Source organism: Branchiostoma floridae, chromosome 3 (assembly GCF_000003815.2).
Source record: "Branchiostoma floridae strain S238N-H82 chromosome 3, Bfl_VNyyK, whole genome shotgun sequence".
NCBI lineage: Eukaryota > Metazoa > Chordata > Leptocardii > Amphioxiformes > Branchiostomatidae > Branchiostoma > Branchiostoma floridae.
Genome location: NC_049981.1, coordinates 5,765,752 through 5,788,543, shown reverse-complemented (window position 1 = coordinate 5,788,543; position 22,792 = coordinate 5,765,752). Strand labels below are relative to the sequence as shown.

The window sequence follows — 22,792 nt, the reverse complement described above, 5'->3', positions numbered from 1 at the left end:
TCCACTTCACTCTTGTTATTTTCTTCCACTTGCAAGCGCCAAAACGTATGAATGCCTGATAAAATAATCTGTTTATTTTCTAATCGGTCCAACATCCGGTCAACCTAAAGTTTTCAGGTCCGGTTTTTCTGGACCGGTCCAATAAGAAAAACCGGTTTTGTACCGGTACGCTGTACCGATACCCAGCCCTACATGAAACGCTTGAAGGCTTGAAACGCAACACAGCTGTTGTTCGTACGTCAAGGTCACTTGCACAGCCAACAAAATGTCATCTTATCAAGGAAGCCCATCTAAAGACGGATGGTTTACTGTGCGCACTACTCGATCCCTTTCACCCCGTTGACCGTATCGGAAAACAAAACGACCAAGGTCAGACAAGCATTCCTTAGGTCAGGCTCTAGACACTGTAGGTGAAGCAACACAAGGTACGTTCTCGTTTTCTTTTCTCATTTTTTCGGAAGTTGTGCTAGGCGTAGGAAGACACTTGTGAAGAGGTAACAGTTAGTGTCAGACCCTAGCTGAGGCCGGCATTTTAAGCTTGCAGATTTTCATAGTTTCTGACTGTGTTCTAACACTTTCAGGCTGGTACTGAAAAGACGCATACGTAGTTAGTTTTGTTGACATATTACTGAACACAAACCTAATTTTTTTTTTTTTACATTTAACTTTACGTGCAGATTACAAGGAAATAGTATGATCGTGTCGTGTCATTGAAGCGGCATTTGTTGGTTTTACAGAGTTGCTTACAGAGTTAACATTTAAAACAAAGCGCTACATTGGCAAAAAGGGACTACTTGTCCAATGGGTAGGTGCCACAAGTGTGTTAGTGTGGTAGGCACGTCGAAAAAAGCCACGTTTCCATTTTCCTAGTAGTAATTTTGTTAGTTTTCTGGTCTTTCTGAGGTCATAAATGCCACGAACATTGTATGTTGTTATCCACTTGTAGTACTGTGTCTAATCCAACCGAGCTTTTTAAAGCAATATGGACCGGGGCTCTTTTGGGGCCCGCTACAGGAGTCAGAAGTTATCTTACATTACTGTAAGGTAATTGACGTCAAAGTGACGTAATATTATGACTTCATCAGTGTGATTGTATCGGCTGGAACCATGAACAAGGGTATTTTCAGAAATCTTCGATTTAAGCTAAAAAGTACATTATAATTGTAACAGCAAGTTAAGCTAAGTGTAATGTCTGCTTTGACTTCTGTTGTTAATAGCAACATTAACTACGTCAAATTGACGTCATGAAACTGCGTCATGGGGAGGGCCTCAACCCCAACACACACACCCCTCCCCCAATCATCGGAAAAGGGTTAGAAAATGCATAGCCTGACCGTCTTATAACTTTAACGACAGTAACCATTGACATATAGTGGAGTCGGGGATCGTGTATTGAGCTCTTTCCTCAAGGACAAGTGGTCAAAGACAAAGGTTGTGCTTTTAAAACATAAGTCTACCTAAGTTAGGAGGAGGGCCCTATGTCCTTGCCCCTGAGGTTTAAACACGAACATTGCCCCCCCCCCCCCCCCAAATCCTGGGGTATGTCACATGACAAACAAGAGCCATATGTGTTTTATCAACGAAACCTCTTGAAGGGATGGTACATAAAGATTGGCTCGGATTCCAACCTCAGACATTCCGTACGCCATCATTCATCGTTAAACGTGCTTGGCTTTGAACGTGGACTGACCGCCCTTGACCGGGTAGAGTTCCACGACCTTATACAGTCGCCAAATAACTTTCACCTTTCTGAATGACGTATCAATACGTACATTTGCACCGTTTATGATTATAGTTGATCATCTATTCTAGCTATATATTATTTCTTGTTTTATATTCTATTGAGTCTTCATCGTGTGTTACGTAAATGTAACACTCATTTGATTTACACATTTACTTGACTTCCAAAGGGTATTAAAAGAAAATTCCCGTCATAAACAGATTAGGAATTATCGTTTTCAATAGATTACGTAAATTACGTGTCGTCAGAAATACACAAGTACGCACACATCTTGAAAACATGGCATTCTTGGCTAAGGGAAGCTGTTTTTCCTTATCACAATACATAAACGTTGTTGAGAGCTGCCTTTGATTTCTTGTCATATCAAATGTACCCATTGACTTAGTTTATACTTATAGCAACGTGGTTCTTCACAAAAGACCTGGGTTACGTTGAATTACGCTACTTCATGTCTATGATTGCAGTTCACACTATTCGTTTTCCCATATGTCAAGATGCTGATGCGTAGAGCCGTCATGATCAACCGCCCCGCCTGGCGATCCATGCTGTATCTGCAGAAGTCTGCCACTCGGGGAACTGCCGTATCGTCACTGCAGCAACGATCACCTTCCCAGCAGCCATTAGGACAGGCGTCCCATCAGCCAATGCGCCAGCTATCCCAGCAATCATCGGAGTATTCACCTCTCCCGTGGGTTGATTTTGCCGCCCCAAATCTTACAAAAACGGCGGGAAAACCTCTCAAAATTAGTTTCCTTTGCAACTCTTTTAACGGGCTGTCCCAACGGCTGTACCTGGAGTTGCTGTCACGTGGCCATCACGTGATGGTGCATGACAACCCACGTGGCGAGAAGATGACGGAGGTGGTAGAAACGGACCAACCGGACTTGGTAGGCAGACATTATATTTTCTCTGAAGTCGCAGTTCTAGAAGCCAAGTTGCCATAATGCCATGTTGATTTGATTATATGGACGACATCCGCTCGTGCATAAATTTTCTACCGCCCCCAAAGAATAAAAAAAAGTTTTGAATTGCAGTATATCGTACAAAGCAGTTGCAAAATGAGCAAATACATGTATATCCACGTTGACCAAACTTTTTTTTTATTTTTATTTCGACGATCGCATCCGTTTTGCAGTTACAAGAGGATACCATCGGATCGGTATAATCAAATCAACGTGGCCTAAGTGGCAAACGGAAGGGGTCAAAGTGCTGCAGTTTCCATCTTAACCGCCAGAAGCTGCTCACAGTAAATGTAAAATTAGAGAGTCTGCTGTCTCTTGATTGCCTTTAGTCATAAGGCGCTATGTTGGTAGCCTCCATAGCAGGCTCTTTGGGGCCTTTTTTTGGCTCATAGTACACTTTTGGCCATTTCTATATGCAATCGGTCGCTAATTGCTGGCGTTTTCTGATTGGAGGCCGGCAATCAGAAAACGCTAGCTATCAGCGACCGAGTACAAAATAGAAATGTCCAGCAAAAGTGTATTTTGAGCCAAAAAAGGCCCCAAAGAGCCTGCTATGGAGGCTACTATGTTGGAGGGGTTTCTTTACGGCAGTGTTTTATTGATTGCGCTTACAGTCAGTGAAGGGGTGAAGTCTGCTATCTCTACCTTATTAGGTGGTGTGCCCGTTCCTGACCCGCCGAGTTCCCGCCAGCCTGTTCAACAATCCCGCTCGACCCGTTCTAATTGTACATCCGGGTATCCCAGGAGACGAAGGGCCCTCCTCAATTGACTGGGCGCTCAAGGTGAGCGTGTACTGCTTTCACATAAACGTTCGTCTGTCCCTCTTTCTCTCTCTTTCCCTCTCTCTCTCTCCCATCTCTATCTCTATCCCTTTTCTCTCCCTCTCCCTTTTCTTTCTATGATCCTTCTTTTTGTCTCACCTGCTCCCTTCTTTCCTTTTTTTCTTTTTATGTTACCTTCACAGAAGGGAACATATTATTTTGCTTTGTTTCTTCTTCTTTTCCGCACAAATAAGGTCAACGACCTGGATCAGACGGCTGTCACCATGGTAACCGGTAAAGTAGCAGGCACCATGTGGTGTTCGGTTACATAATGTAGCAAATGTCAGATCTAGAGGGGCTCGGGTCACTACATTTAGAAATGTGTTCAAATAAGAATGAACAAAACAGTTGCCAGTGTTAGACTACAACATGTGAAGGTAACATTCTGTATTTGCTTGCAAATATTACCTTTCTAGTTATCTTTTATTTTTAAACTCTCTGATGCGATTTCCATTTTATTCTGCTAATATTTTGCATGCTATAACTCTGTCTCTCTCTCTCTCTCTCTCTCTCTCTCTCTCTCTCCCTCCCTCCCTCCCTCTTTCTCTCTATCTCTCTCTCTTTATGCCTCTCTCTCTTTCTCTGTATATCCAATACCATTTTGGTCACTGGTATTTATAAGTTAAACATATAGAGTTCTAGTTAATTGTTTGCACTATAGGAGGGCGCCACCGAATGGGGAGTAACGGTACTGCAGGCAGCAGAGACGATGGACTCGGGGGATATTTGGGCCACCTGCAAATTCCAAGTGAACCGCCAGGCGACCAAGTCTAGTCTGTATGGCAAGGAAGTGACACAGGCAGCGATTGTCTCTGTTTTGAAAGCGATAGACGCTTGGGAGCAAGGAGTACCTCCAATACCACTGGACTATGGGCACCCAGAGGTATGTTGATGGAAGGCCATGGAAGTTTTTGCTTAAAAGTCAATAAATGCGCACGATCTTCGAAACTGCAGGCATTCTTTAGATGATCATGCACCTGTCGTACAAAATCCTGGATCTCTATCAACGATTGACTCATCTTTGGAAATCGCAAAATCCTACGACATCCTACGATTAGATAAGACTTTATTTCGCTCCACAACGTGTGAATGGCCGACTGGGTAGAGTGCTTGCCTTGCATTCTGTAGGTCGTGAGTTCGATCCCCGGCCGAGTCATACCTAAGACTTTAAAATGGCATATGCTGCATTCTTTATTTAGCACTCAACACCAACACACAACACAACACTGTAGTGGCTTGCACAAATGTGTGGCCCAAAGGCTACAGAAAATGAAGATCAGCGCTACCTTTAGACACCTGCGCAAGTGTATTGGCAACTTTGATATTTAATAAATCCAAAGAAATACAGTCTTGAACCCTGGACTGTTGGATTATAAGTAAAAGCTCTTCCATAATTTTTAGGTGAAAGGTGAGCTGAAGCGAAAGTTGACGGTGGAGGACCGTCGGGTTGACTGGGCGCTGTCGGCGGAGGATGTGGCGCGGGCCGTGCGGGCCTGCGACTCCCAGCCGGGCGCGTTAGGTACACTCCGTGTGGCCGTGCAAGGTTAGTTTGGGCTAAATGAAGGAGTATCTTTTTGTACATACTGCATGTATGTTTGTTTGGTTATAGGAGAATTCTTGAACACAACCATGTAAAACATGCTTACGTTTCGGTGTCTATTAGACACCTTCCTCAGAGTTTCTGATTGGAGTTCTGCTTCTTGCAGATATGTGTGGCTGATGTAGGTGGCGCTTTCGCTGCGAGAACACTGGCTAAGTTTGTATTCCCCTTCATCCCGGTAAGTAAATAAGTTTTACCTGGTTGTGTATAAGAATTCTCCTATCACCTATATTCTACCAACCTGGTGAAATTATTTTCGGATGCATGTTTGTTCACACTTTTATTGTATGAACCCTGGAAGATTGGGCTCAATATCAGCTAAAGGGCATCTCAATAAATCTAAACTCAACTCAATTTAATCTCCGTCACTGTTGTTTAATTTTCGCCGATTTTTAGAAATAATTCAGATAAAAAAGAACCTTTAAACCTAAAATACGAAAAATAAAGCATGATGAAGTAAGAGTGTCAAAAGCTGTAGGATTAGAGCTGATATTTATTTTTTTGTTTTATTTTGTTTTGCTTTGTGTTTTTATTTTCAATTTACGACAATATGTTTTGATAATCTTTTTTTTTATCCCAAACAAAGGTCAGCAGTTGAAGCACGAGTTTGCGTTGTTCGGCGCATGCGTTGAAGGTGACCCTGGCATGGTGTGGGATCTAAAGAAAGAGCGTGACGTCACACCTGGTGACGTCATTGGCAGGAGAAACGGTGCCGTACTAGTGGCCTGTGGACAGGACACTGCCGTGTGGATCTCACATCTTAAGGTAAGGACAAGTGGTTGAATAGGGAAAGTAAGAAAAGATGGAAGGAAGGAAAAAGGGATTGGGAAAGAAAGAAAAAGGAACAGGGAGGATGTAAAGAAGTAGAAAGTGAAGAAATAGGGACGGAAGGAAGGAATGATAAAAAGATTAATTCCTCCAGTGGTATCAAAGAAGACATCAGCTGTGTACAGTTTTTATCTTCTGGAAACTCCCCTAACTCTTTTCCACATGTACGATAAACAGTGGACCACAACTTAACGCCCATCACTGTTTTCAACTGTCTGGGTCAAGTTTGTAGCCACACAAAGTACTATAATCTGGCACAATACTCATAAAAAGTGTGCTACACAAAGTTCAGTATATAGTACATGTCGCTCTATACATAGCATAGAAGATGAAACGCGCAAATTAATTTCTGGAATTAAACCTCATCTTAAGGATACAACAGCACGGACATCACAGCCACTATGCTTGTGATATACTAGTATCCCCCGCTTTACCATTCATTACCAGGCCTCCCCCAAGAAGACCAGTCTGAAGCTTCCCGCCACGTCCGTCCTCCCTTCAGTTGACGTCACGTCCCTTCCCATCGACCACTGCGAGCCCCTTCCTTACGGCACCAGGCCCAAGACGTTCCAAGACGTCTGGACGACGCGCCAAGACGGCGTCTGCTACGTGCACTTCGACTTCTACAACGGCGCCATGAGCACAAACCAGTGTAAGAGGCTGGAGAAGGTTCTGTGTGGTGTAGAGGCGGACCCAGACTGTACTATGGTCGTCTTGATGGGAGGGTAAGAACTAACCTAACGGGGGCCGCCCTAAGATGCCCCCCTGCCCTAAGATGCCCGGATTTTTGCTGATCTTATTATGCATAAGTACGCCGTGTTTGTTGCCACTGACTATGACGATTAGAAAGGTAAATAAAGTAAGTCCAAACAAACAGCTTTTTTTCTATTAATTTTTTTTAATACATATTCACTTCCCTTTTTTTGAAGATAGAATTTTCACAATAATGTTGATGGCGCCGAATAACTGTGGTCACCTGTTACTAGATATTGGTGTCTCGTGTCCATAAATAAACAACCAGTAAAAAACAGCCACACAACTGTCATACACATAAGAAATAAAGCTTCACAAAACACTACAAATATTGGTCTTCAAATGTTTGTTGAGTAGAAGACCGGCCATAGAAAAAAACAACATAAGCATCACCGCCGTTGTTTTCCCCAGGGAGCGTGGCCCCGCAGGTGGCAGACGAGCAAACGCCCAAAAGAATTGTTACTCTAACAAATGATTCGCACCGTCTATAAAAATGAAATTTCACAGAGTGATGTCAAATATGTTTCCCAATACGTACACAGAGTTTTTTTTTCTGATTTTGGCGTTGTCGTTTTTTGAAAGATTTAGCCCTCCTCGCGGGAGACAAGAAGCACACACAATCACAATCTACTGTAAAAAGAAAGCTAATATATCATAAAATTAGAATTTTTATTTATTTTTGTCTAAATTGGTCACCAGCTTCCGAAGAGAGAAAATTCCAAAAGCGCGCGGGGCAAGTTAGGGCGCACTGTTTAACGCGGCTCAAAATCGGAAGTTATATTCACGATATCGTCATCGGTGTTTGCCAGTTGTAACGCAAAGGGTGAAGGGTTCATGAACAGTATGGATGCCTTCCTTATTCAAGTATGGTCTCTAGATGAATGTGCTAAAAATTTATTGATCAAAACTTGACCACTCTTTGGCAACTAGTAATGGAGCGCCGTGAGATCGAGCGCGTAAAAAAGTCGGCATCTTAGGGCGGCCACCGTTATCAACTTTACTAACTTATCAATAAGTTGGCTAACGTATAAACCTGACTTTTGGGGTGAAGAGCTGATTCTAGACTGTTCAATCGTCCGTATCTGGATGATAACTTGAAGCTTATTAATTTTGATAACTTAAATCCATTTTGGTAACTTATTAATTCTAAACATAATTAACAAAGAAAAAGAAACCCTGACCACTATATGGTCGCCTTGACATGTGACAAGTGCTTATCAAATGATATTATAGCTAGAGTATTGTCGCATGGTTTACAAGCATATTGGGACCGCCTTGGATGTTAGCTTACTTGCAACTTCTGACAAAGTTCATAATGGAAGAAAACATTTTTTGTTCGAAATCTTATTTACAGGTACAATTTCTTCAGCAACGGGATCCACCTCAACGTCATCGAGAACTCCGAATGTGCCGCCACCGAATCGTGGGCTAACATCACAGCCATCGATGACGTAGTGAAGGCGATATTCAGCATGCGCAGTAAGGTGACAGTGGCAGCGCTGCAGGGGAACGCAGGGGCCGGAGGGGTCATGATGGCGCTCGCTGCTGACAAGGTAGAGTTTTGGAATTTTGAGCACTTCAAACGTTGCCTACGGCCTACAGTTCTTTCCTAGAACTACATCGTTATTGAATAAGCTTGCACGGACTTGCTTCCCTGTGGGGTACAATCTGAAACATTTTAAGCCAAGGTTTAACAGACATCTTTCTTCTCAATACAGTACTGTAACCCAAAGCTCTTGAGTGACTCCGTGAGCATTGTTTTGCGATGAAGTCTAAGTAAGTTAGAAAGGAAAATGACATGTGTGAGTTATTTGAAGGTGCTTATAACCAAATATAGATTATGGAAATGTGGCGCTCGTTTGCATATTCGGAATATGTCATCGAGATATTATGTCTTCCAACTAATGTTACAGGTTTGGAGTCACGCGGGGGTGGTGCTGAATCCGCACTACCGCAAGATGGCGCTCTTCGGGTCCGAGTACTGGACATACTCCCTGCCCCGTAGGGTGGGAAGCTCCGCATCAGAGGAACTGACCAATGAGCTGCAGCCACTGCTGGCTACGGAAGCCCGGGACAAAGGTACGTCTCAAATGGGGGCAAGGGGGTGTTTGTGGTATGGGTGGGTCTCCTCTGGTCAATTACGGCATGTGACACTGCGGTAGACGAGGTAAAATGGGTACATGCTTGTAAAATTCGATAGCATTGTCGTATTGCAATGAAATTTCACAAGGTGCTAGTAGTAATTAAATGAAATAAAACACCGGACAAATTATGTTGATATGATAGATTTTTGGGTTAAAAAACACACATTTTGGTTAAAAAATATTAGGTTCATTTCATGTGCCCTGTCCTCGGTGGAGACAACGTTCTGGACCCTCATATTTCACAGGATGACAGATAAAATCAAGTTGATTTAGTTTGTCCGTCGCTATTTTGTTGTATATTAATTCATCATAACTTTTTTTGGGTAAAAAATAGGTAAAATGGATTTTTTTTTCTAATTTTTGGTCAATAATCCGCTCTAGAGGAAATCCTTTCATGATCAAAACAAATAGCGATGGATAAATTTCTTTTAAAAGGGATTATAAATACGAATTTGTCTATATTGTCAGCAAAAGTACTGTTGTCACCGAGGACGAAGCCCGTAAATGCGATGGTAACAGTCCTTCAGAACCGCTGCCAGCGCCGCTGTCGTTTTCCCGCCATTTCACAACCCAAGGGTTCGGCCGTTCGATCGAACGGGCTCGGACGGTACCATTTTGCGGCTTCCGCGAGGGCCTCTTTTTGTCATAGGCATCGAATTATGTCAATATTTGATACATTCTTCATCAATATCTAATACGGTTAGAATTTTGACGTTTTACCAAAAGTGGTGAGTGTGCCCCATACATAGTGAGTTCCTATTTTCGCAATGTATCGTTACATTATGACATTGGACCGTTCTGCTACGTTGTGGTCAAGCGGGGTCAACTGCGGACACGTAGTGGTTCGAATTTCATGTTCCGTTCCATCGCCCTGGTAACCTTGAGGGACCGCGCCCTTTTTCACTCCTCGGCAAGCTTCATCGAATCACAGGCCGTAACTTACCCGAGTAGCTGTTCTGGGACAAGGGTGGGTCTAGTGTTGGGTATGGGTGTGTTCGTGGCATGGGTGGGTCTGTTGTGGGACAGGGGTGTGTCTGGTGTGAGGCACGTGTGGGTCTAAATCATGGGTGATTTTGTGGAGTGCGTATCAATGAATGAATGGATGGATGGATGAATAGATGTCAAACTTGGGTCCTTAGCATCGTGGGTCTGCTGAATGAATAAGTCACAAGAATGGAGCTCAGATGGGTCTGGCTCATGTGTAAAGATGTTCCAGGTAGGTCAGGCGAGTACGTTTGGTAACTGTGCCCTGGTAATAGTGATAGATTCTGAGATTCGTTGTCTAAAGGATCAAATACCAAACGCAACAAAGGTAGGTTGGGACAGGGGTAAGTCTTATTCTGCCTTGTACTATCTTAGTTCTTTAAAAGAAAAAAAAAATACAGTTCTTATCCTCTTCTCATTCTGTTTTTCCTAGGCATGATAGATGACGTCATCGGGTACAACGCTGAAGAGCTGAACGCGCAGATCCCGCGGATGTGTCGGCGCCTGCAGTTAGAGTCTCGCGAGATTCTGCGAGAGAAGCAGTCCGAGACGTCATCCCTCTGGTCCACCCTGGAGGAGCATCGTCACCAGGAGCTGGCGCGCATGTGGAAATGTTTCCATGATAAGGAGTACCACAAACGGAGGCACAACTTCGTGTATCACTAGATAGAAACAAAGGATTTTTTTTTTTGCTTTTTGATCGGCTAAAGTGATTTTAACTCAAACATATTAGTCCATTCATTCATCAATTTATTCATTCATTCGCTTTTTCACTCATTCATACATGAATAAGGGATAAAATGTTGCGGTGCCAAAGCCTTTTCGAGGCCTCAGAGGCAGTAAGTTAGTAATGGCACTGCATCAGTAACACATCTAAAATAGAAGTCCATTCATTCTTATTTTTCCTTCCCTTCTGCCAAGCCTCTAATTCTAGAGATTAACGGCAGATTGCGCATGAGTTAGTTACAACACAAGTGCCCGGTACAAATAGACAAGGGGAAATAATATAAAACGCTAATTGAAATGAAAACAAACTGAATTTTTGTGTGAAAGGACAGGACAAGTGAGTTAAGTGAGTTAATAGAAAATATATTTACATATATACAAGTCGTGTGGGGGTGGCTCAATGCAGCAGGGCCCACCCCAGCTCAGTTTTGAACTGGGAGAGAGACTCCGCCTCCGTCACACCAGGCTCAAGCCCATTCCACTCTCTGATGGTACGAGGGAAGAACGAGAGCCTGTAGTAGTTATTCCTGCACGCGATGGCCTTAATTCGTTCATTCCTTCGTTCTTTCACTCATTTATTTGTGAATAAAGGATAAAATGTTGTGGTGCCAAAGCCCACCCGAGGCCGCAGAGGTAGTGAGTTTGTAATAGCACAGCATCAGTAGCACATCTAAAATAGAAGTTCATTCATTACCTTCGCCGAGAAGGTTATTTTGGTTAAGGCCTCATGTTGTGTCCCAATATGTAGGTCAACAGCATATAACTAGAGAAGCTGGGATTGGATTTTAATGATACTTAGTATTTGAGTAGCGGTTGCGAACACGAAGGTCGTGTTCGAAAGTGGTTGGTGTAGCCTTTTTCCGTCAGGGCGGTAGCGGGCCGAATGTGTGCGTCCGCTTTCTTGTAAACAGGATAACTTGAGAACTCTTACATGGATCCTGATGATATTTGGTAGGTGGGTGGGGGTCAGAAAAAACGAAGGTCAAGATTTATAATAGGCCCCCTAGCGGCTTCCTAAGGTACTGCAGCAAAAATTAATTAATCAATTGATTCATTCCGTCGTTTTTAACTCAATTCATTCGTTCACCATTTGTCAATTCATTTGTTTATCTTAGTCTCTGTCAGACTCCGGATCGCTGGAAAATCGTAGAAATGGAACAAATAGAGAGGGATATAAACCGGACAGGGAACAGCTCGCGATGCTAGTAGATCGCGTGCTGTTCCCTGTCCCGTTATATTCCTCTGGCCAGTTTACTCCTCTATTTGTTTCATTTCTACGATTTTTCCAGCGATCCGGAGTCTGGTAGAGATTATGTTTATCTAGCCATTTATCTATCAAGCTATCGATTGACTCAACTGATTATTCATCTGTTCATCCATGCAACCATTAGTATTGATGTGTAAATGGTTGCATGCTAAAAATGAGGTACAACTTCGTGTATCACCAGCGAAAACATTTTTATTTTTATTTCCTGCTTCGCGGTAGGATCTTGAGGAAACAATTCGAGGTAGGAATAGAAATATATTTATTCACCCATCCATTCATTCATTCTTCGATCTTCCATTCATCAATCTATTCAACCATTTCAATTTCCTTTACTTTAAAATATCATATCAGATCAGGCTTGTAGTATTTAACCATGTTAGAGAAAGTACTTTACATACACCAGATATCAGACACCTCGGGCTAATACCGCATTCAGCAATCAAACGCTTTAAGCAAGCTGTTTCTGCACATAAACTTTTATTCTGTTATTGTTGCCATTTCTTAAAATGTATTCATTTATTAGTTGCTATTCGCATGATTATTACAATTTAGTACTCTGTGGGTATCGGCCTTATAATTGATACACTTATCCTGTTGCCCACATTCTGTGAGAAAAAAAGGGTATAACGTATGTTACGTAAATTGCTCTTAGCACTACATTCTATATCACTATATATTTTTTTTGTAATCACAAACAAAACTCCCACTACTAATTTGCCAAATAGGAATCTACTATCAATATAATGTTACTTTTTCATAATATCCACTCTCTATTTCTTCTAAATATAGACTGTCTTTTAACCCTATCTAGACCGGGCTTTTTTGGTATACCTGGGACGGGGTGGGTGGGTTGGGGGCTCTTTTGACCCCCCCTTCGTAATTTCAAAACGGCTTGGATTACGATCACCAAATTTGGAGGGAATGATGTTCTAGTAAAATTTTATATTTTCTGTAAGTTTTGTATCGTTATAACGTAATATGACGTAATTATGACGTCATAATGTCATATTTTGGGCTAAAATCGTCTAAATATGAAATTTCAGCTATACTTACAGGGATTAAACAAAACGATTACTATAAAGGTTACATTATTGGTGTCTAAGTCTGCCAAGTCTTTTGTTGCCAATGACGACGGCAATGACGCCTATATGACGTCAGAAAATGACGTCATTTGTCCGCCATCTTGGATCGACAAGCTTGAATTTTCTAAAATACGATTTTTTCTACATATAACCACAAAACCCAATAAAACTGGACTAAAAAGGTTCAAGTAATTGTGTTTTGTAAGAAAATAAAAGATTTTGACGGTATTTGAGTAAAAATAACATGTATTTATCATTGAAAATGTCATTGTCCGCCATCTTGGATTTTGACCTATGACGTCATCCAATTAGCATAAATTATGAATATTTAATTAGAAATGTAACTTTAAATTACACGGGATCTTAATGATATAGATAAAGAAGTTTGGTCTAGCAATAAAACCTTGAAATCCCATAATTCAAACTGAAATTAGTAAATTTGGTAAAAAATCACAAACTAAATTTTTTTTCGCAGAATTGTTGCCAACAATATTTTAGGAAAAGTCACCAAGTTTCGTAGTCCTAGCCCCCCCCCCCCCGGTCTAGATAGGGTTAAGACTCAATTCTATGAAAGGTTCTAGTGTAATTTGTTACAGGTAAAATAAGATTGATTAAAGGTTTGTACTTTCTGTGTTTTTTTATGTATATTACAATGGTACTTACGTCGTGATAGGTGAGCAGTTCACACAAACTGCATGTTGAAAAAGGTAGACATAATTGCATTCCTCTCCAGCAAAGAATTTGTCAATATTGTAACTTGAACAAGGTAGAAGACGAGTGCCATTTTATCGTAGACTGTACACTATACAACAATGAGAGAAATATTTTCTTCAAATGTGTACAAGATAATTTTTCATGTTTTCTGCATTTAGATAACACTGAAAAATTAACATTTCTAATGCAATTAGACCAACCATGTATTCTAAACTTCACCTACAACTACATTTACAACTGTATTAAGAAGCGAGAAGAAATTGAACCTGTGGATACTAGTATAGTTTAGACTTTGTAGTCTCAGTCATGTATCACACCCTAGTAGATTGTACTTAGATTCACTAGGAGATGTATCCTATTCAACCTGAACTGTACTTAGCTTGTTCAAAAAATTATTAATTAATGTCTTCATTCATTCAGTATTAACCCGATGACTAAATTAAAGATTGGAATGCTGCGGTGCCATAGGCTTTTCGAAGGCGCAGGGGACTGTAGGTTGTTCATTATCACTGTTTTCAAAACACATACGTTTCGAACCCAGGACCTCTTGGTTCTCGGCCGAACGCCCTAACAAAAGGTAATCATTTCTAGGTAAACTTACGGGCTTTTGATAACTTGTCTTCAATCAGTTCAGCAATTCTCTTCTCTGACACCTTGAGCTTTCTTAATCATTACCTTGCACAGAAGATTGCAGAATATCATGATCATCACAGCAATGCTTATAGCCACAGCTATCGCGGTGCGAAGTTGTTCCGGAGATATAATGGTGGTGGAATGAGAGGGTGGTACAGTGTTTGCCAATGTTACGTTACCGATGGATTTATTTAACTGACTCACATCGTAGACATCAATGCCGAGCCTAAAACTGCTCAAGAGACCATTATTTTTAGTGACGCTTGAAGTAAAAGTTGAAGTTGTAGTCTGCTCTCTTTCGTACTGTCCAAACGCTAATACAGTCTGGTAGAGAGGAATCATGCCCACCCATGATTGTGTTGCAGGAGGACGGCCTTCCTTCTCACAACCCGATATCTCGTGGGACACGTCTGACAGAGGACGCATTTTTAGTCGTCTGGGAGTCCCACACGTAAGATATTCTCTTTTTTGGTTGTCAATAAGAAAGCAGGCTGCACAGGACAAGCAACAAGTCTTGTCTTCTACCTTACATGACTCCAGGCAAGCCATCTTAGCAATCAGCCAGGCCATGTCGCAGCCACAGTTGTATGGATTGTGGTGAATGATCGCGTTGGTAACCTGTGGCAACCCAAACTCGTACGGAGAAACCGACACGAGCTCGTTATAAGAAAAGTCCACGAACGTTAGCTTCGGCAGATCCGTGATGACGGTGTCCAACTTCACGTGTCGCAGTCGGTTATGCCCCAGCATAAGATATTTTAAACTTGGCAACACGCAAAGTGCTGGCCAGGACATGTGTTCTATGGCGTTGTAACTGAGGACTAGAGTAGACAGCAGTGGCAATTCCGGGATGTACGTAACATTTCTGATGTTGTTTAAACTGACCTCGAGTCGCTGTGTGTTCAGCGGGATGTCATGGGGGATCGCCTCAAACTTGAGGTTGTTACAAAACACGAACTTCACGTAGGCCGAGCTCGACATGGTACATGCAGGTGGTAGACTAGAACATACATCCCACGCCAGCCCAAAGGTCAGGAGCAAGCTATAATATTTCATTCTGAAGTGAATTATTACGCCGTACCGTCACAACGGGGATGTCCCTGCAGTCGTAACTGGTCGCAGCCTTACAGTTGACTTCCTGGTTCCAATGAGTTGCCAAACTCAAAAATGCACCCCGGTTAGGGCTGCACCCGTCTTTCGGAAGGGTTGTCAAAGGGGGATTCCGTGTTCAAGGAGGTGCCTTAAGCAAGTTAAATGAGAAGGATCAGCAAATCCCAGCTGTACACATTGGCAGCTAATACAGAAGCAGCAAGGGCAGCTAGTGCCATATGTGGCACTAGGAACTACAAGGGTCCAAACAAACCGTCACATTGATCTAGAAACGATTCATTAGTGTATGGGGGTGCTCGATTTACAGTGGAGTAGGTTGCTGGTTTGATCATCTACGCATTACACAATGCTTAAAAATAGAAAATATCACCTGAGAGTGCGCAGTTGCTTGGGAACGTAGGGCAAATTCAATCTCAAGTCTGAAAGAAAAGGAAATAGAACATATGACGAATGTCGCAGCAAGCAAAATGTAATCTGGATCTCCAATATGAAATTGCGTTTTTTGCAATGTTTAACATAGTTTAAGAGTCAGACGTTGACGCTCCGGGCTGTTTTCTGACTGAATTACGTCAACAAAAGTCGTGTTCTTGAATTCGAAAGTCTGGTAGAAAACAATAAAAACATTACACCTCGCTCTAAGATAGTATGAAATGTATGCCCTAATAAAACTCCAGACAACTGTGGCTTGTAAAAAAAAATCTCGTTTACAAGCGTTAGAAATAAAAAAAAAATATTTTCCTGATTATGTTTCGTGCCCAAATTCAATCAGGCCCCGGGATAAAGGCAGGAAAACTTTACACGTAAATTCTTTACAGAAAACGTGTTCATTTCAAATATTGACGATACAAAATTATAGTTTCTGCCAAGTGGAAATGACAGAGGTGAAAGTTTTGATCGATTTTCTGATTGCAATACGTGAACAAATGTGATCAAGTCTGGCCAAGAATAGCAGTGAGCCGGGATCGCAACAACAAAACGTGCTTTTACTTTTCAAACAGATGTCTGAACTGCTGTTTAACTATTGTACACTAGGCGTAACACACACGTATTTGTGCTGCTAGGTTTATCTGCGTAAGGCCTAATATAATTGTTACACCCACACTGAATGAAAATTTATTTTTCTTAATGGGTGTGGTGGGATCTTAACCCTATTCAGTTTTTGAGGCCCTCCCCTTTTAAGTCTTTAACTCTTAAACGACGCGTCGTGAGGTCACCAAATTAAAAGAAAATGATATAGACATAATATCTAATAAAAACAAGACGTTTGACGTTACGATGACGTAATGTGACGTGATTATGACGTCATCGATCTGATTGTATTGTCCAGACCTATGAAAAAAGGTATTCTCAGAAAACTTAAAGGTTTGCTCTAAAAATGTAACCACAAGTGCAGATAACAGAATGATAACGTTCGTTACGACATGTGTTGCCAATAGCAAAATCAATGATGTCAAAATGACGTCATAAAATGACGTCATGCACATCAAAGATCCCAGTGGGGCTCCGCCATTTTATACTAATAATAACCTTTATTGAATAGGCAATAAGGTTTTTTATCCCCCCCCCTGGAATTAAAAAAAAACCTTTTTAGGCACCAATTATTCCCAAAGGGCAAGGGAAATGGCCTATATCCGTTCTTTTAGAGGGCTTTGGTTAAAAAAATCCAGGGTGGTTCCCCTTTTTAGGGGATAATTAGCTTGTTTTTCTGGATCGGGCCATTGGGTCCTCCTTCTGGGTTTCGGGGCGGAGGAGGTCATCAAATTGGCATAATCTAGGTATTTATAATTACGAAAGATAAGCTTAATAACATAAGATTTTATTTATGTAACAAAATACCAGTAATGTAGCAAATAAAGGCAAATAAAGGTGAACAATACATTGTTAGAACCGAAATTAGCGATTTTTGGCAAAACTTCCTGTCAGATAACGTTGCCTTGGCAACATGGAAATTTTGTCAAACTTCGAAAAATTGTTCCCAACCCCCCCCCCCCCCCCGTCTGAATAGGGTTAATTATGTGACCAATGTATGATTTCTCGAAATTCTCCTTCCGGGGCACAGTGCTCTTTACATTCTTTGCGTTATCAAGTCTAGCCTTGAAAGACCATTCTGAACAGCCATTAGGAAAATAATTTCCATCATTAACCGTTAAGATCAACATGCGTTGTATGTGTGGTGGAAATGGCTGAAGTGACATAAGTGTTTTCAATGACTCTCTGACTCCAATCAAATCTAGTCTAGAAAAAGATGATTGATCTGCATATCTTTTGGTCCTTTTATTTCAATCACTGAGTTCACTCTGATAGTTGACCTGACCCGGGAATTTTTTTAAATAGTGACAAAACAAGTAAATAAACGCAACAAATGGAGACACAACAGAGAAAAATGCCATGCAAGTAACGATTTTATTGATTTGGATACATTTCAAGTCCACATTCAATAGTCTATCTATAAGTCATCGGTAATTTGCTTTGGATTGATGTTCACTACTAGAACTGGATATTTCTAACATTAGTTTTAATTTAGCCCATGTCTACTTCCCATTAGCCAATGATTAGGTTGCATTTTCTGTGGATATATCAACAAAGTGTAGGACCAGGAAAAAAGTGGGAGGCTATTAATGAAAATGAGGAAAAGGTATGTTGATTTCTAGCAAAGCTGTTGTGTTACCAGACTGACAGTGTAGGTGCTTTATGCATTTGACCAATTCTGACCAATCCTCTCTCATTTTAGGCCCCTCTACTGGGAATAGAATTATTCCACTTGGCAACTGACCTATCTCAGCTTATTTGTAATTAGTAATACCCAAATGAATAGCCGGAGACAATTTTCTGGTCTGGTCTGCGATCATCAACCTGATTATTGTTGGAATATGGCATGGCAAGCTGTGAGAAGATGTGTTACTTCTAGATATCGTGATCTTTCAGGACAACATAATGTAACCTCACCTACCCAGCAACTATCTCCAGAGACACTGGGATTGACACTGAGGACTTGGGAGCAGCTCTGAAAGACCGAGTGCTGTGGGGGAATGTTGTGCAACACCTCACCCGCTCGCCAGGGACGACAGATGATGATGATGAACTATTCAAAAATATTATGATCTAAGGACGCTTTTGGGAAGTATGCCATAGGCTAAGTCAGTTAACGGTGTATATGGCTCGATTTCCATGTATAACACCAGCCCGGCCCGCCACCTTGTGGAGACCTCGGGACTGCGCCCTCGGGGACACCAGAAACCCCTCGGAGTTGGGGCTGGTATTATACCACGATGGTCAAATTTGCCCGAAAAGTTTCCATTCGAACGCAGAGTATCGGGTTACCGCGCGGTCCCCGCGGAGGGCTGACGGTGACTGAAACATCTTCTAAAATATCGTGATAGTTTGAAAAACAACCTCTCGCACGTGCCTCGTCGATATTAAATGAAAACTGGCAGTGTGTACACGTCAAATCTTACCGTGTACGTGTGCTACACAGTTTTGTCTCAATGTCTTCTGAAATGTGCATAGTTGGTTGATTTAGAAAGGGTGTTCGGTGTGCCAAAAAAGCAAATACCATATTTAGATTGGTCCTAAATTTCACTGAAAATCCAAATCTTTTATTTCATATAGGTAATGATATTAAGATCAAACTTTCTGTCTTAGGGATTTTTCAACTTCTACTTAAAACTATTTTTATAGCCAATATAAGGTCGAAAAATCGTCATTTTTTCAAGTTTTCACATTCAAAGACTCGTAATTCAAAATTGCCTCCATGTTCCAAAAATCCCTAAGACACAAAGCTGGAGATATTAGTTGTCGACAATTTAAGTCCTCAAAGAGTTGATTTGCACGCGTTTTGCAAGCGATTTAAATACCATGTTTGGTCCTATGTCGAGTCGCACTGATAGTGACATAGAGTAATTGATACCGCCGTAAACAAGTGTTGTAACATTCAAGGTCACCAATAATGACGCCAGCAGCTTTGTTACATGTCACATGTTCCAAACTAAGCGGCAGCAAAACCAAGCTTGCCAAATAACGGTTTATATTTGTGAAAATGTTTGTTTTTCTTCTGACGCAAGGCACCCGGGAAAATGAGGGCGTTTTCTGCGTGTTTACTGTAACAACCTGCGGGTGACCTCGGATGACCCCAAGTAGAACGCCCGTTCTGTTCGATCACGCCAGCGTTCTGTTCGATGGAAGATGATTCGTGTTCTAAATCCCCACATAGAAGTCTGGAAATTTTGGGGCCAAATTTTACCATCGTGTACACGGAATCTCGGCCAATCCCATTGGTTAACTAATAAATACATACAGAGCATGATGGTGTTGATCTCCTGCCGGGCTCCTCGAAATTTAGATTAAAGAATGCCATTAGTTTACAGAAGATTGATGCTAAAAGGCCTTGTGACTCGTTAAAACTAGTTGCAAATTATAAACTAAATATCTGGAAAATAAAAGCGTTTACATAACTGTTACAAAGCCTGAGTAATGCATTGCCTTGGGTAGTGGTGTACAATCAAACTTTGCCTCAGCGTCCTCATTTGCACGATTCATATTCATCAATGTTCACATCCACATAACTTCTAGATGTCACAAGCTTTTCGACATTTACAATAAAACCGTTTTCTTTTTTGCATAATTTTCCTTTAATTTCATCAAGCATCACTTCAGCATTCTTTAAAGTATACAGAATCTTGACGATACGTCAACACCTTTTTGGGTTGTTCCCTTTTTCGAATTCTGAAACTCAACAGTGTGACAGCAAGCCAAAACTGTAATGCTTTCAGTGTCTCAGCATGGCCTTCGCACATAATGTATATAAATACATTGTCTATCTATCCAGGTTTTATGTCCCTCTCTGTTTCTTTCTCCTTGTCTCTGTCTCCCTGTCTGTCTCTTTCTCCTTCTCTCTCACTCTCTCTCTCTCTGTCTGTCTCTCTGTCTCTCTCTTACACACAACCACACACACATACACACATACATATACAGTACATAACACACACACACGCGCACACACACGCACACAACCACATACACACACACACACACACACACACACACACACACACACACACACATACACACACACACACATGGACTAATGCACACAAGCGCTTCCAAACCATTGTAGATCTTGGTTACTTAAATATATTGAATAAAATGAAATGGACACTGAATCTACTTTTGAGTTTGTTGTGCTGGTCATCGTTTGCTTGTAGCTTAAAAATTGAAAACTGTCAAAATATGTGTTCCACTAATACCTTGCCATTATTCAGACTGATCTTTTTGCAGTTATGAAGATCTTTATAAAACTTAGATATCATCCATACACGGATCATGTTCCTTGAATCCACAAATGCTTCATGCAACCTCGTTTGTACATGTATATCTTAGGCAACACCGGCATAATTTTATGGATGACATCCGCACACGCATTAATTTTGACCTGTTCTAAAAATAAAATCCGGCCACATATGACCAAACGCATCCTGGGTCAATCAGATTCGCTTTCCAGAGGATATGCTCTCATAGTAAGGGGCACATGGTCAGGGCATGCGGCCGCAGTGCCCTTGTTCGCCCTTGAAATGGATGATAATGGCAATAGAGAAATTATGGAATTGGCGACGCTTGTCTCTAATAGTCTTGCTAGGGCTGAACATAAGACAGACAAACCAAGCCTGGGAAAATTGGACTGATTGTTTAGAACTAAGTTTTAAAATTTTCCCTGGATTTGTTTGGGTATCAACATGATGTCATCCATTAAATAAAGCCAGCGTGGACTTACAACGAATTCCAAATTTCCCTTGCTCACAACAGTCGACACCTTGTTTTGCTTAGAAAACCAGGCGATAGAAAAGCTGACCACCAAGTCCAGCGACTATCATCCAAACTAGGGCCAGGTCCTTGGGCCTATGACTCGCCTGGGACCCTCCAACTGGAACAAAATGTATATCTTTAGATAAATAATGTTGACATTAATGCAGAGAAGAAGCAATAATAGTATTTAGTATACTATATAATTTGCGTAACATGCAGGCAGATTCAATAATATCTGCTTACATACGAGGGGTGATCAATATGTCCTCGGCCTCACGTCAAGTATAAAGGCTTATATGAATGTGTACCCAAATTCAATTTAGTGTGATCATTACTTTGCATACAACAACAAGTAGCGTTTGGTAAGGGAGAAAAACAAAAATCTGGACAATCGAGCTGCGATCTGAGGTGTTCGGGTCAACTAGCGCTGATTGAAGGCGGACACCAACTTCTTTCTGCTTGAAATAGGAAGAGAATCATTATCGAACATTTTGACAATGTCTTTTGTTAAGGCCATGTTGATTTGATTATATGAATGACATCCGCGCTCGCACCAATTTTCGGCCGTTTCCAAAAAAAAGAGAAGATTTTGACCACACAATAAATTATGCCAAGCAGCTGTAAAATGAGCACAAATATTCCGTGGATTGAAAAAAAGTAACAGAAAACAGATACCTAATGCCATAGAATGCAAAAATAAATCTAAAGTCAAAGAATAAGATGTGAAAGGACAGAAAGAAAAAAAATCTATTGTTAGTAGGGGGAGGTACCAGTACAGAAAATTCAGGTATAGGTCCCATTCAGCTCCCGAGGATCAATTCCAGGTCCGGACCTGAACCTGATTGTCTGTGGAAACTTGAGAATTGGCAATACTCAATTAAAACAATCATTATGGTAATCGGTCAATTTTGCTACAAAGGAATCTGTTTGGTGGGTTATTGGACTCCCACAATACAGGCTACCGGGAACTGTCTCTATACCTTTGACTGTAGAAACTTGGTACAATTGACTATAAACTCTACTTGACTTCCTCTTCTTGTCTTCTTGGCCCCCCGATAAGACTCCAAATGCCTGACGACATAGTGTGCTCATTTTTTTAATTGGCGAAACATGTTCCTCTGATTTTTCTTTCATATTTTTTTCGGATTAGTCTTAGAAGAAAAAAAAATGTTTTGCACCGTATGACGTACTGGTCGCTACACCTAACTGTTGGTATACCAAACTATGTGTGTTTAGTCCCATGTTCAACCTTCCTGGCCACTTTGATCTCATACTGAAGGCAACTTTTTTTGGGGGCCAAACTTTTTTTTTATTCGCTCGCTTGCATCAGTTTTGTGGTTCCCAGAGGATGTCATCCATATAATCAAATCAACATGGCCTAATGAAAAAAAATTACGACATGGGGAACTCGACCGACACATGTCTGATCACAATTCATCCTTGTTTTTCTCACCTTCTAATTAAAAAAGAAAAAAAAGAGGGCCTGGAAAGTAATGACTGCAATGATTTGAAATTTGGAGAAACATTGATAAAAGACTTGTTTATATGAAGTTGTGCAACGAAATCTTCTTATTTCTGGTGAGGCCGAGCACTTATTGATCACCCCACGTATATCAATATCTACTTGT

General features: G+C 41.2%; 1 protein-coding gene across 1 annotated transcript; it reads left to right on the top strand.

Annotated features, from left to right (window-relative positions):
* The first annotated feature begins 268 nt into the window (after positions 1–268).
* LOC118411161 (hydrogenase maturation factor HoxX-like) lies at positions 269–11,499 on the top strand. The gene is made up of 10 exons (XM_035813214.1): positions 269–425; positions 2,236–2,628; positions 3,357–3,485; positions 4,186–4,407; positions 4,926–5,067; positions 5,711–5,889; positions 6,400–6,677; positions 8,060–8,258; positions 8,619–8,784; positions 10,267–11,499. Exons 2-10 carry the CDS (start codon positions 2,236–2,238, stop codon positions 10,497–10,499), a joined length of 1,941 nt encoding a protein of 646 aa, XP_035669107.1. The 5' UTR covers positions 269–425; the 3' UTR covers positions 10,500–11,499.
* The last annotated feature ends 11,293 nt before the right edge of the window (positions 11,500–22,792 follow it).

Coding starts and splice junctions, on each gene's coding strand:
- LOC118411161 (XM_035813214.1), top strand. CDS start 2,236: ATGCTGATGCGTAGAGCCGTCATGATCAACCGCCCCGCCTGGCGATCC. Junction 3,486..4,185: donor CAATTGACTGGGCGCTCAAG/GTGAGCGTGTAC, acceptor TTTGCACTATAG/GAGGGCGCCACCGAATGGGG. Junction 8,785..10,266: donor TACGGAAGCCCGGGACAAAG/GTACGTCTCAAA, acceptor TGTTTTTCCTAG/GCATGATAGATGACGTCATC.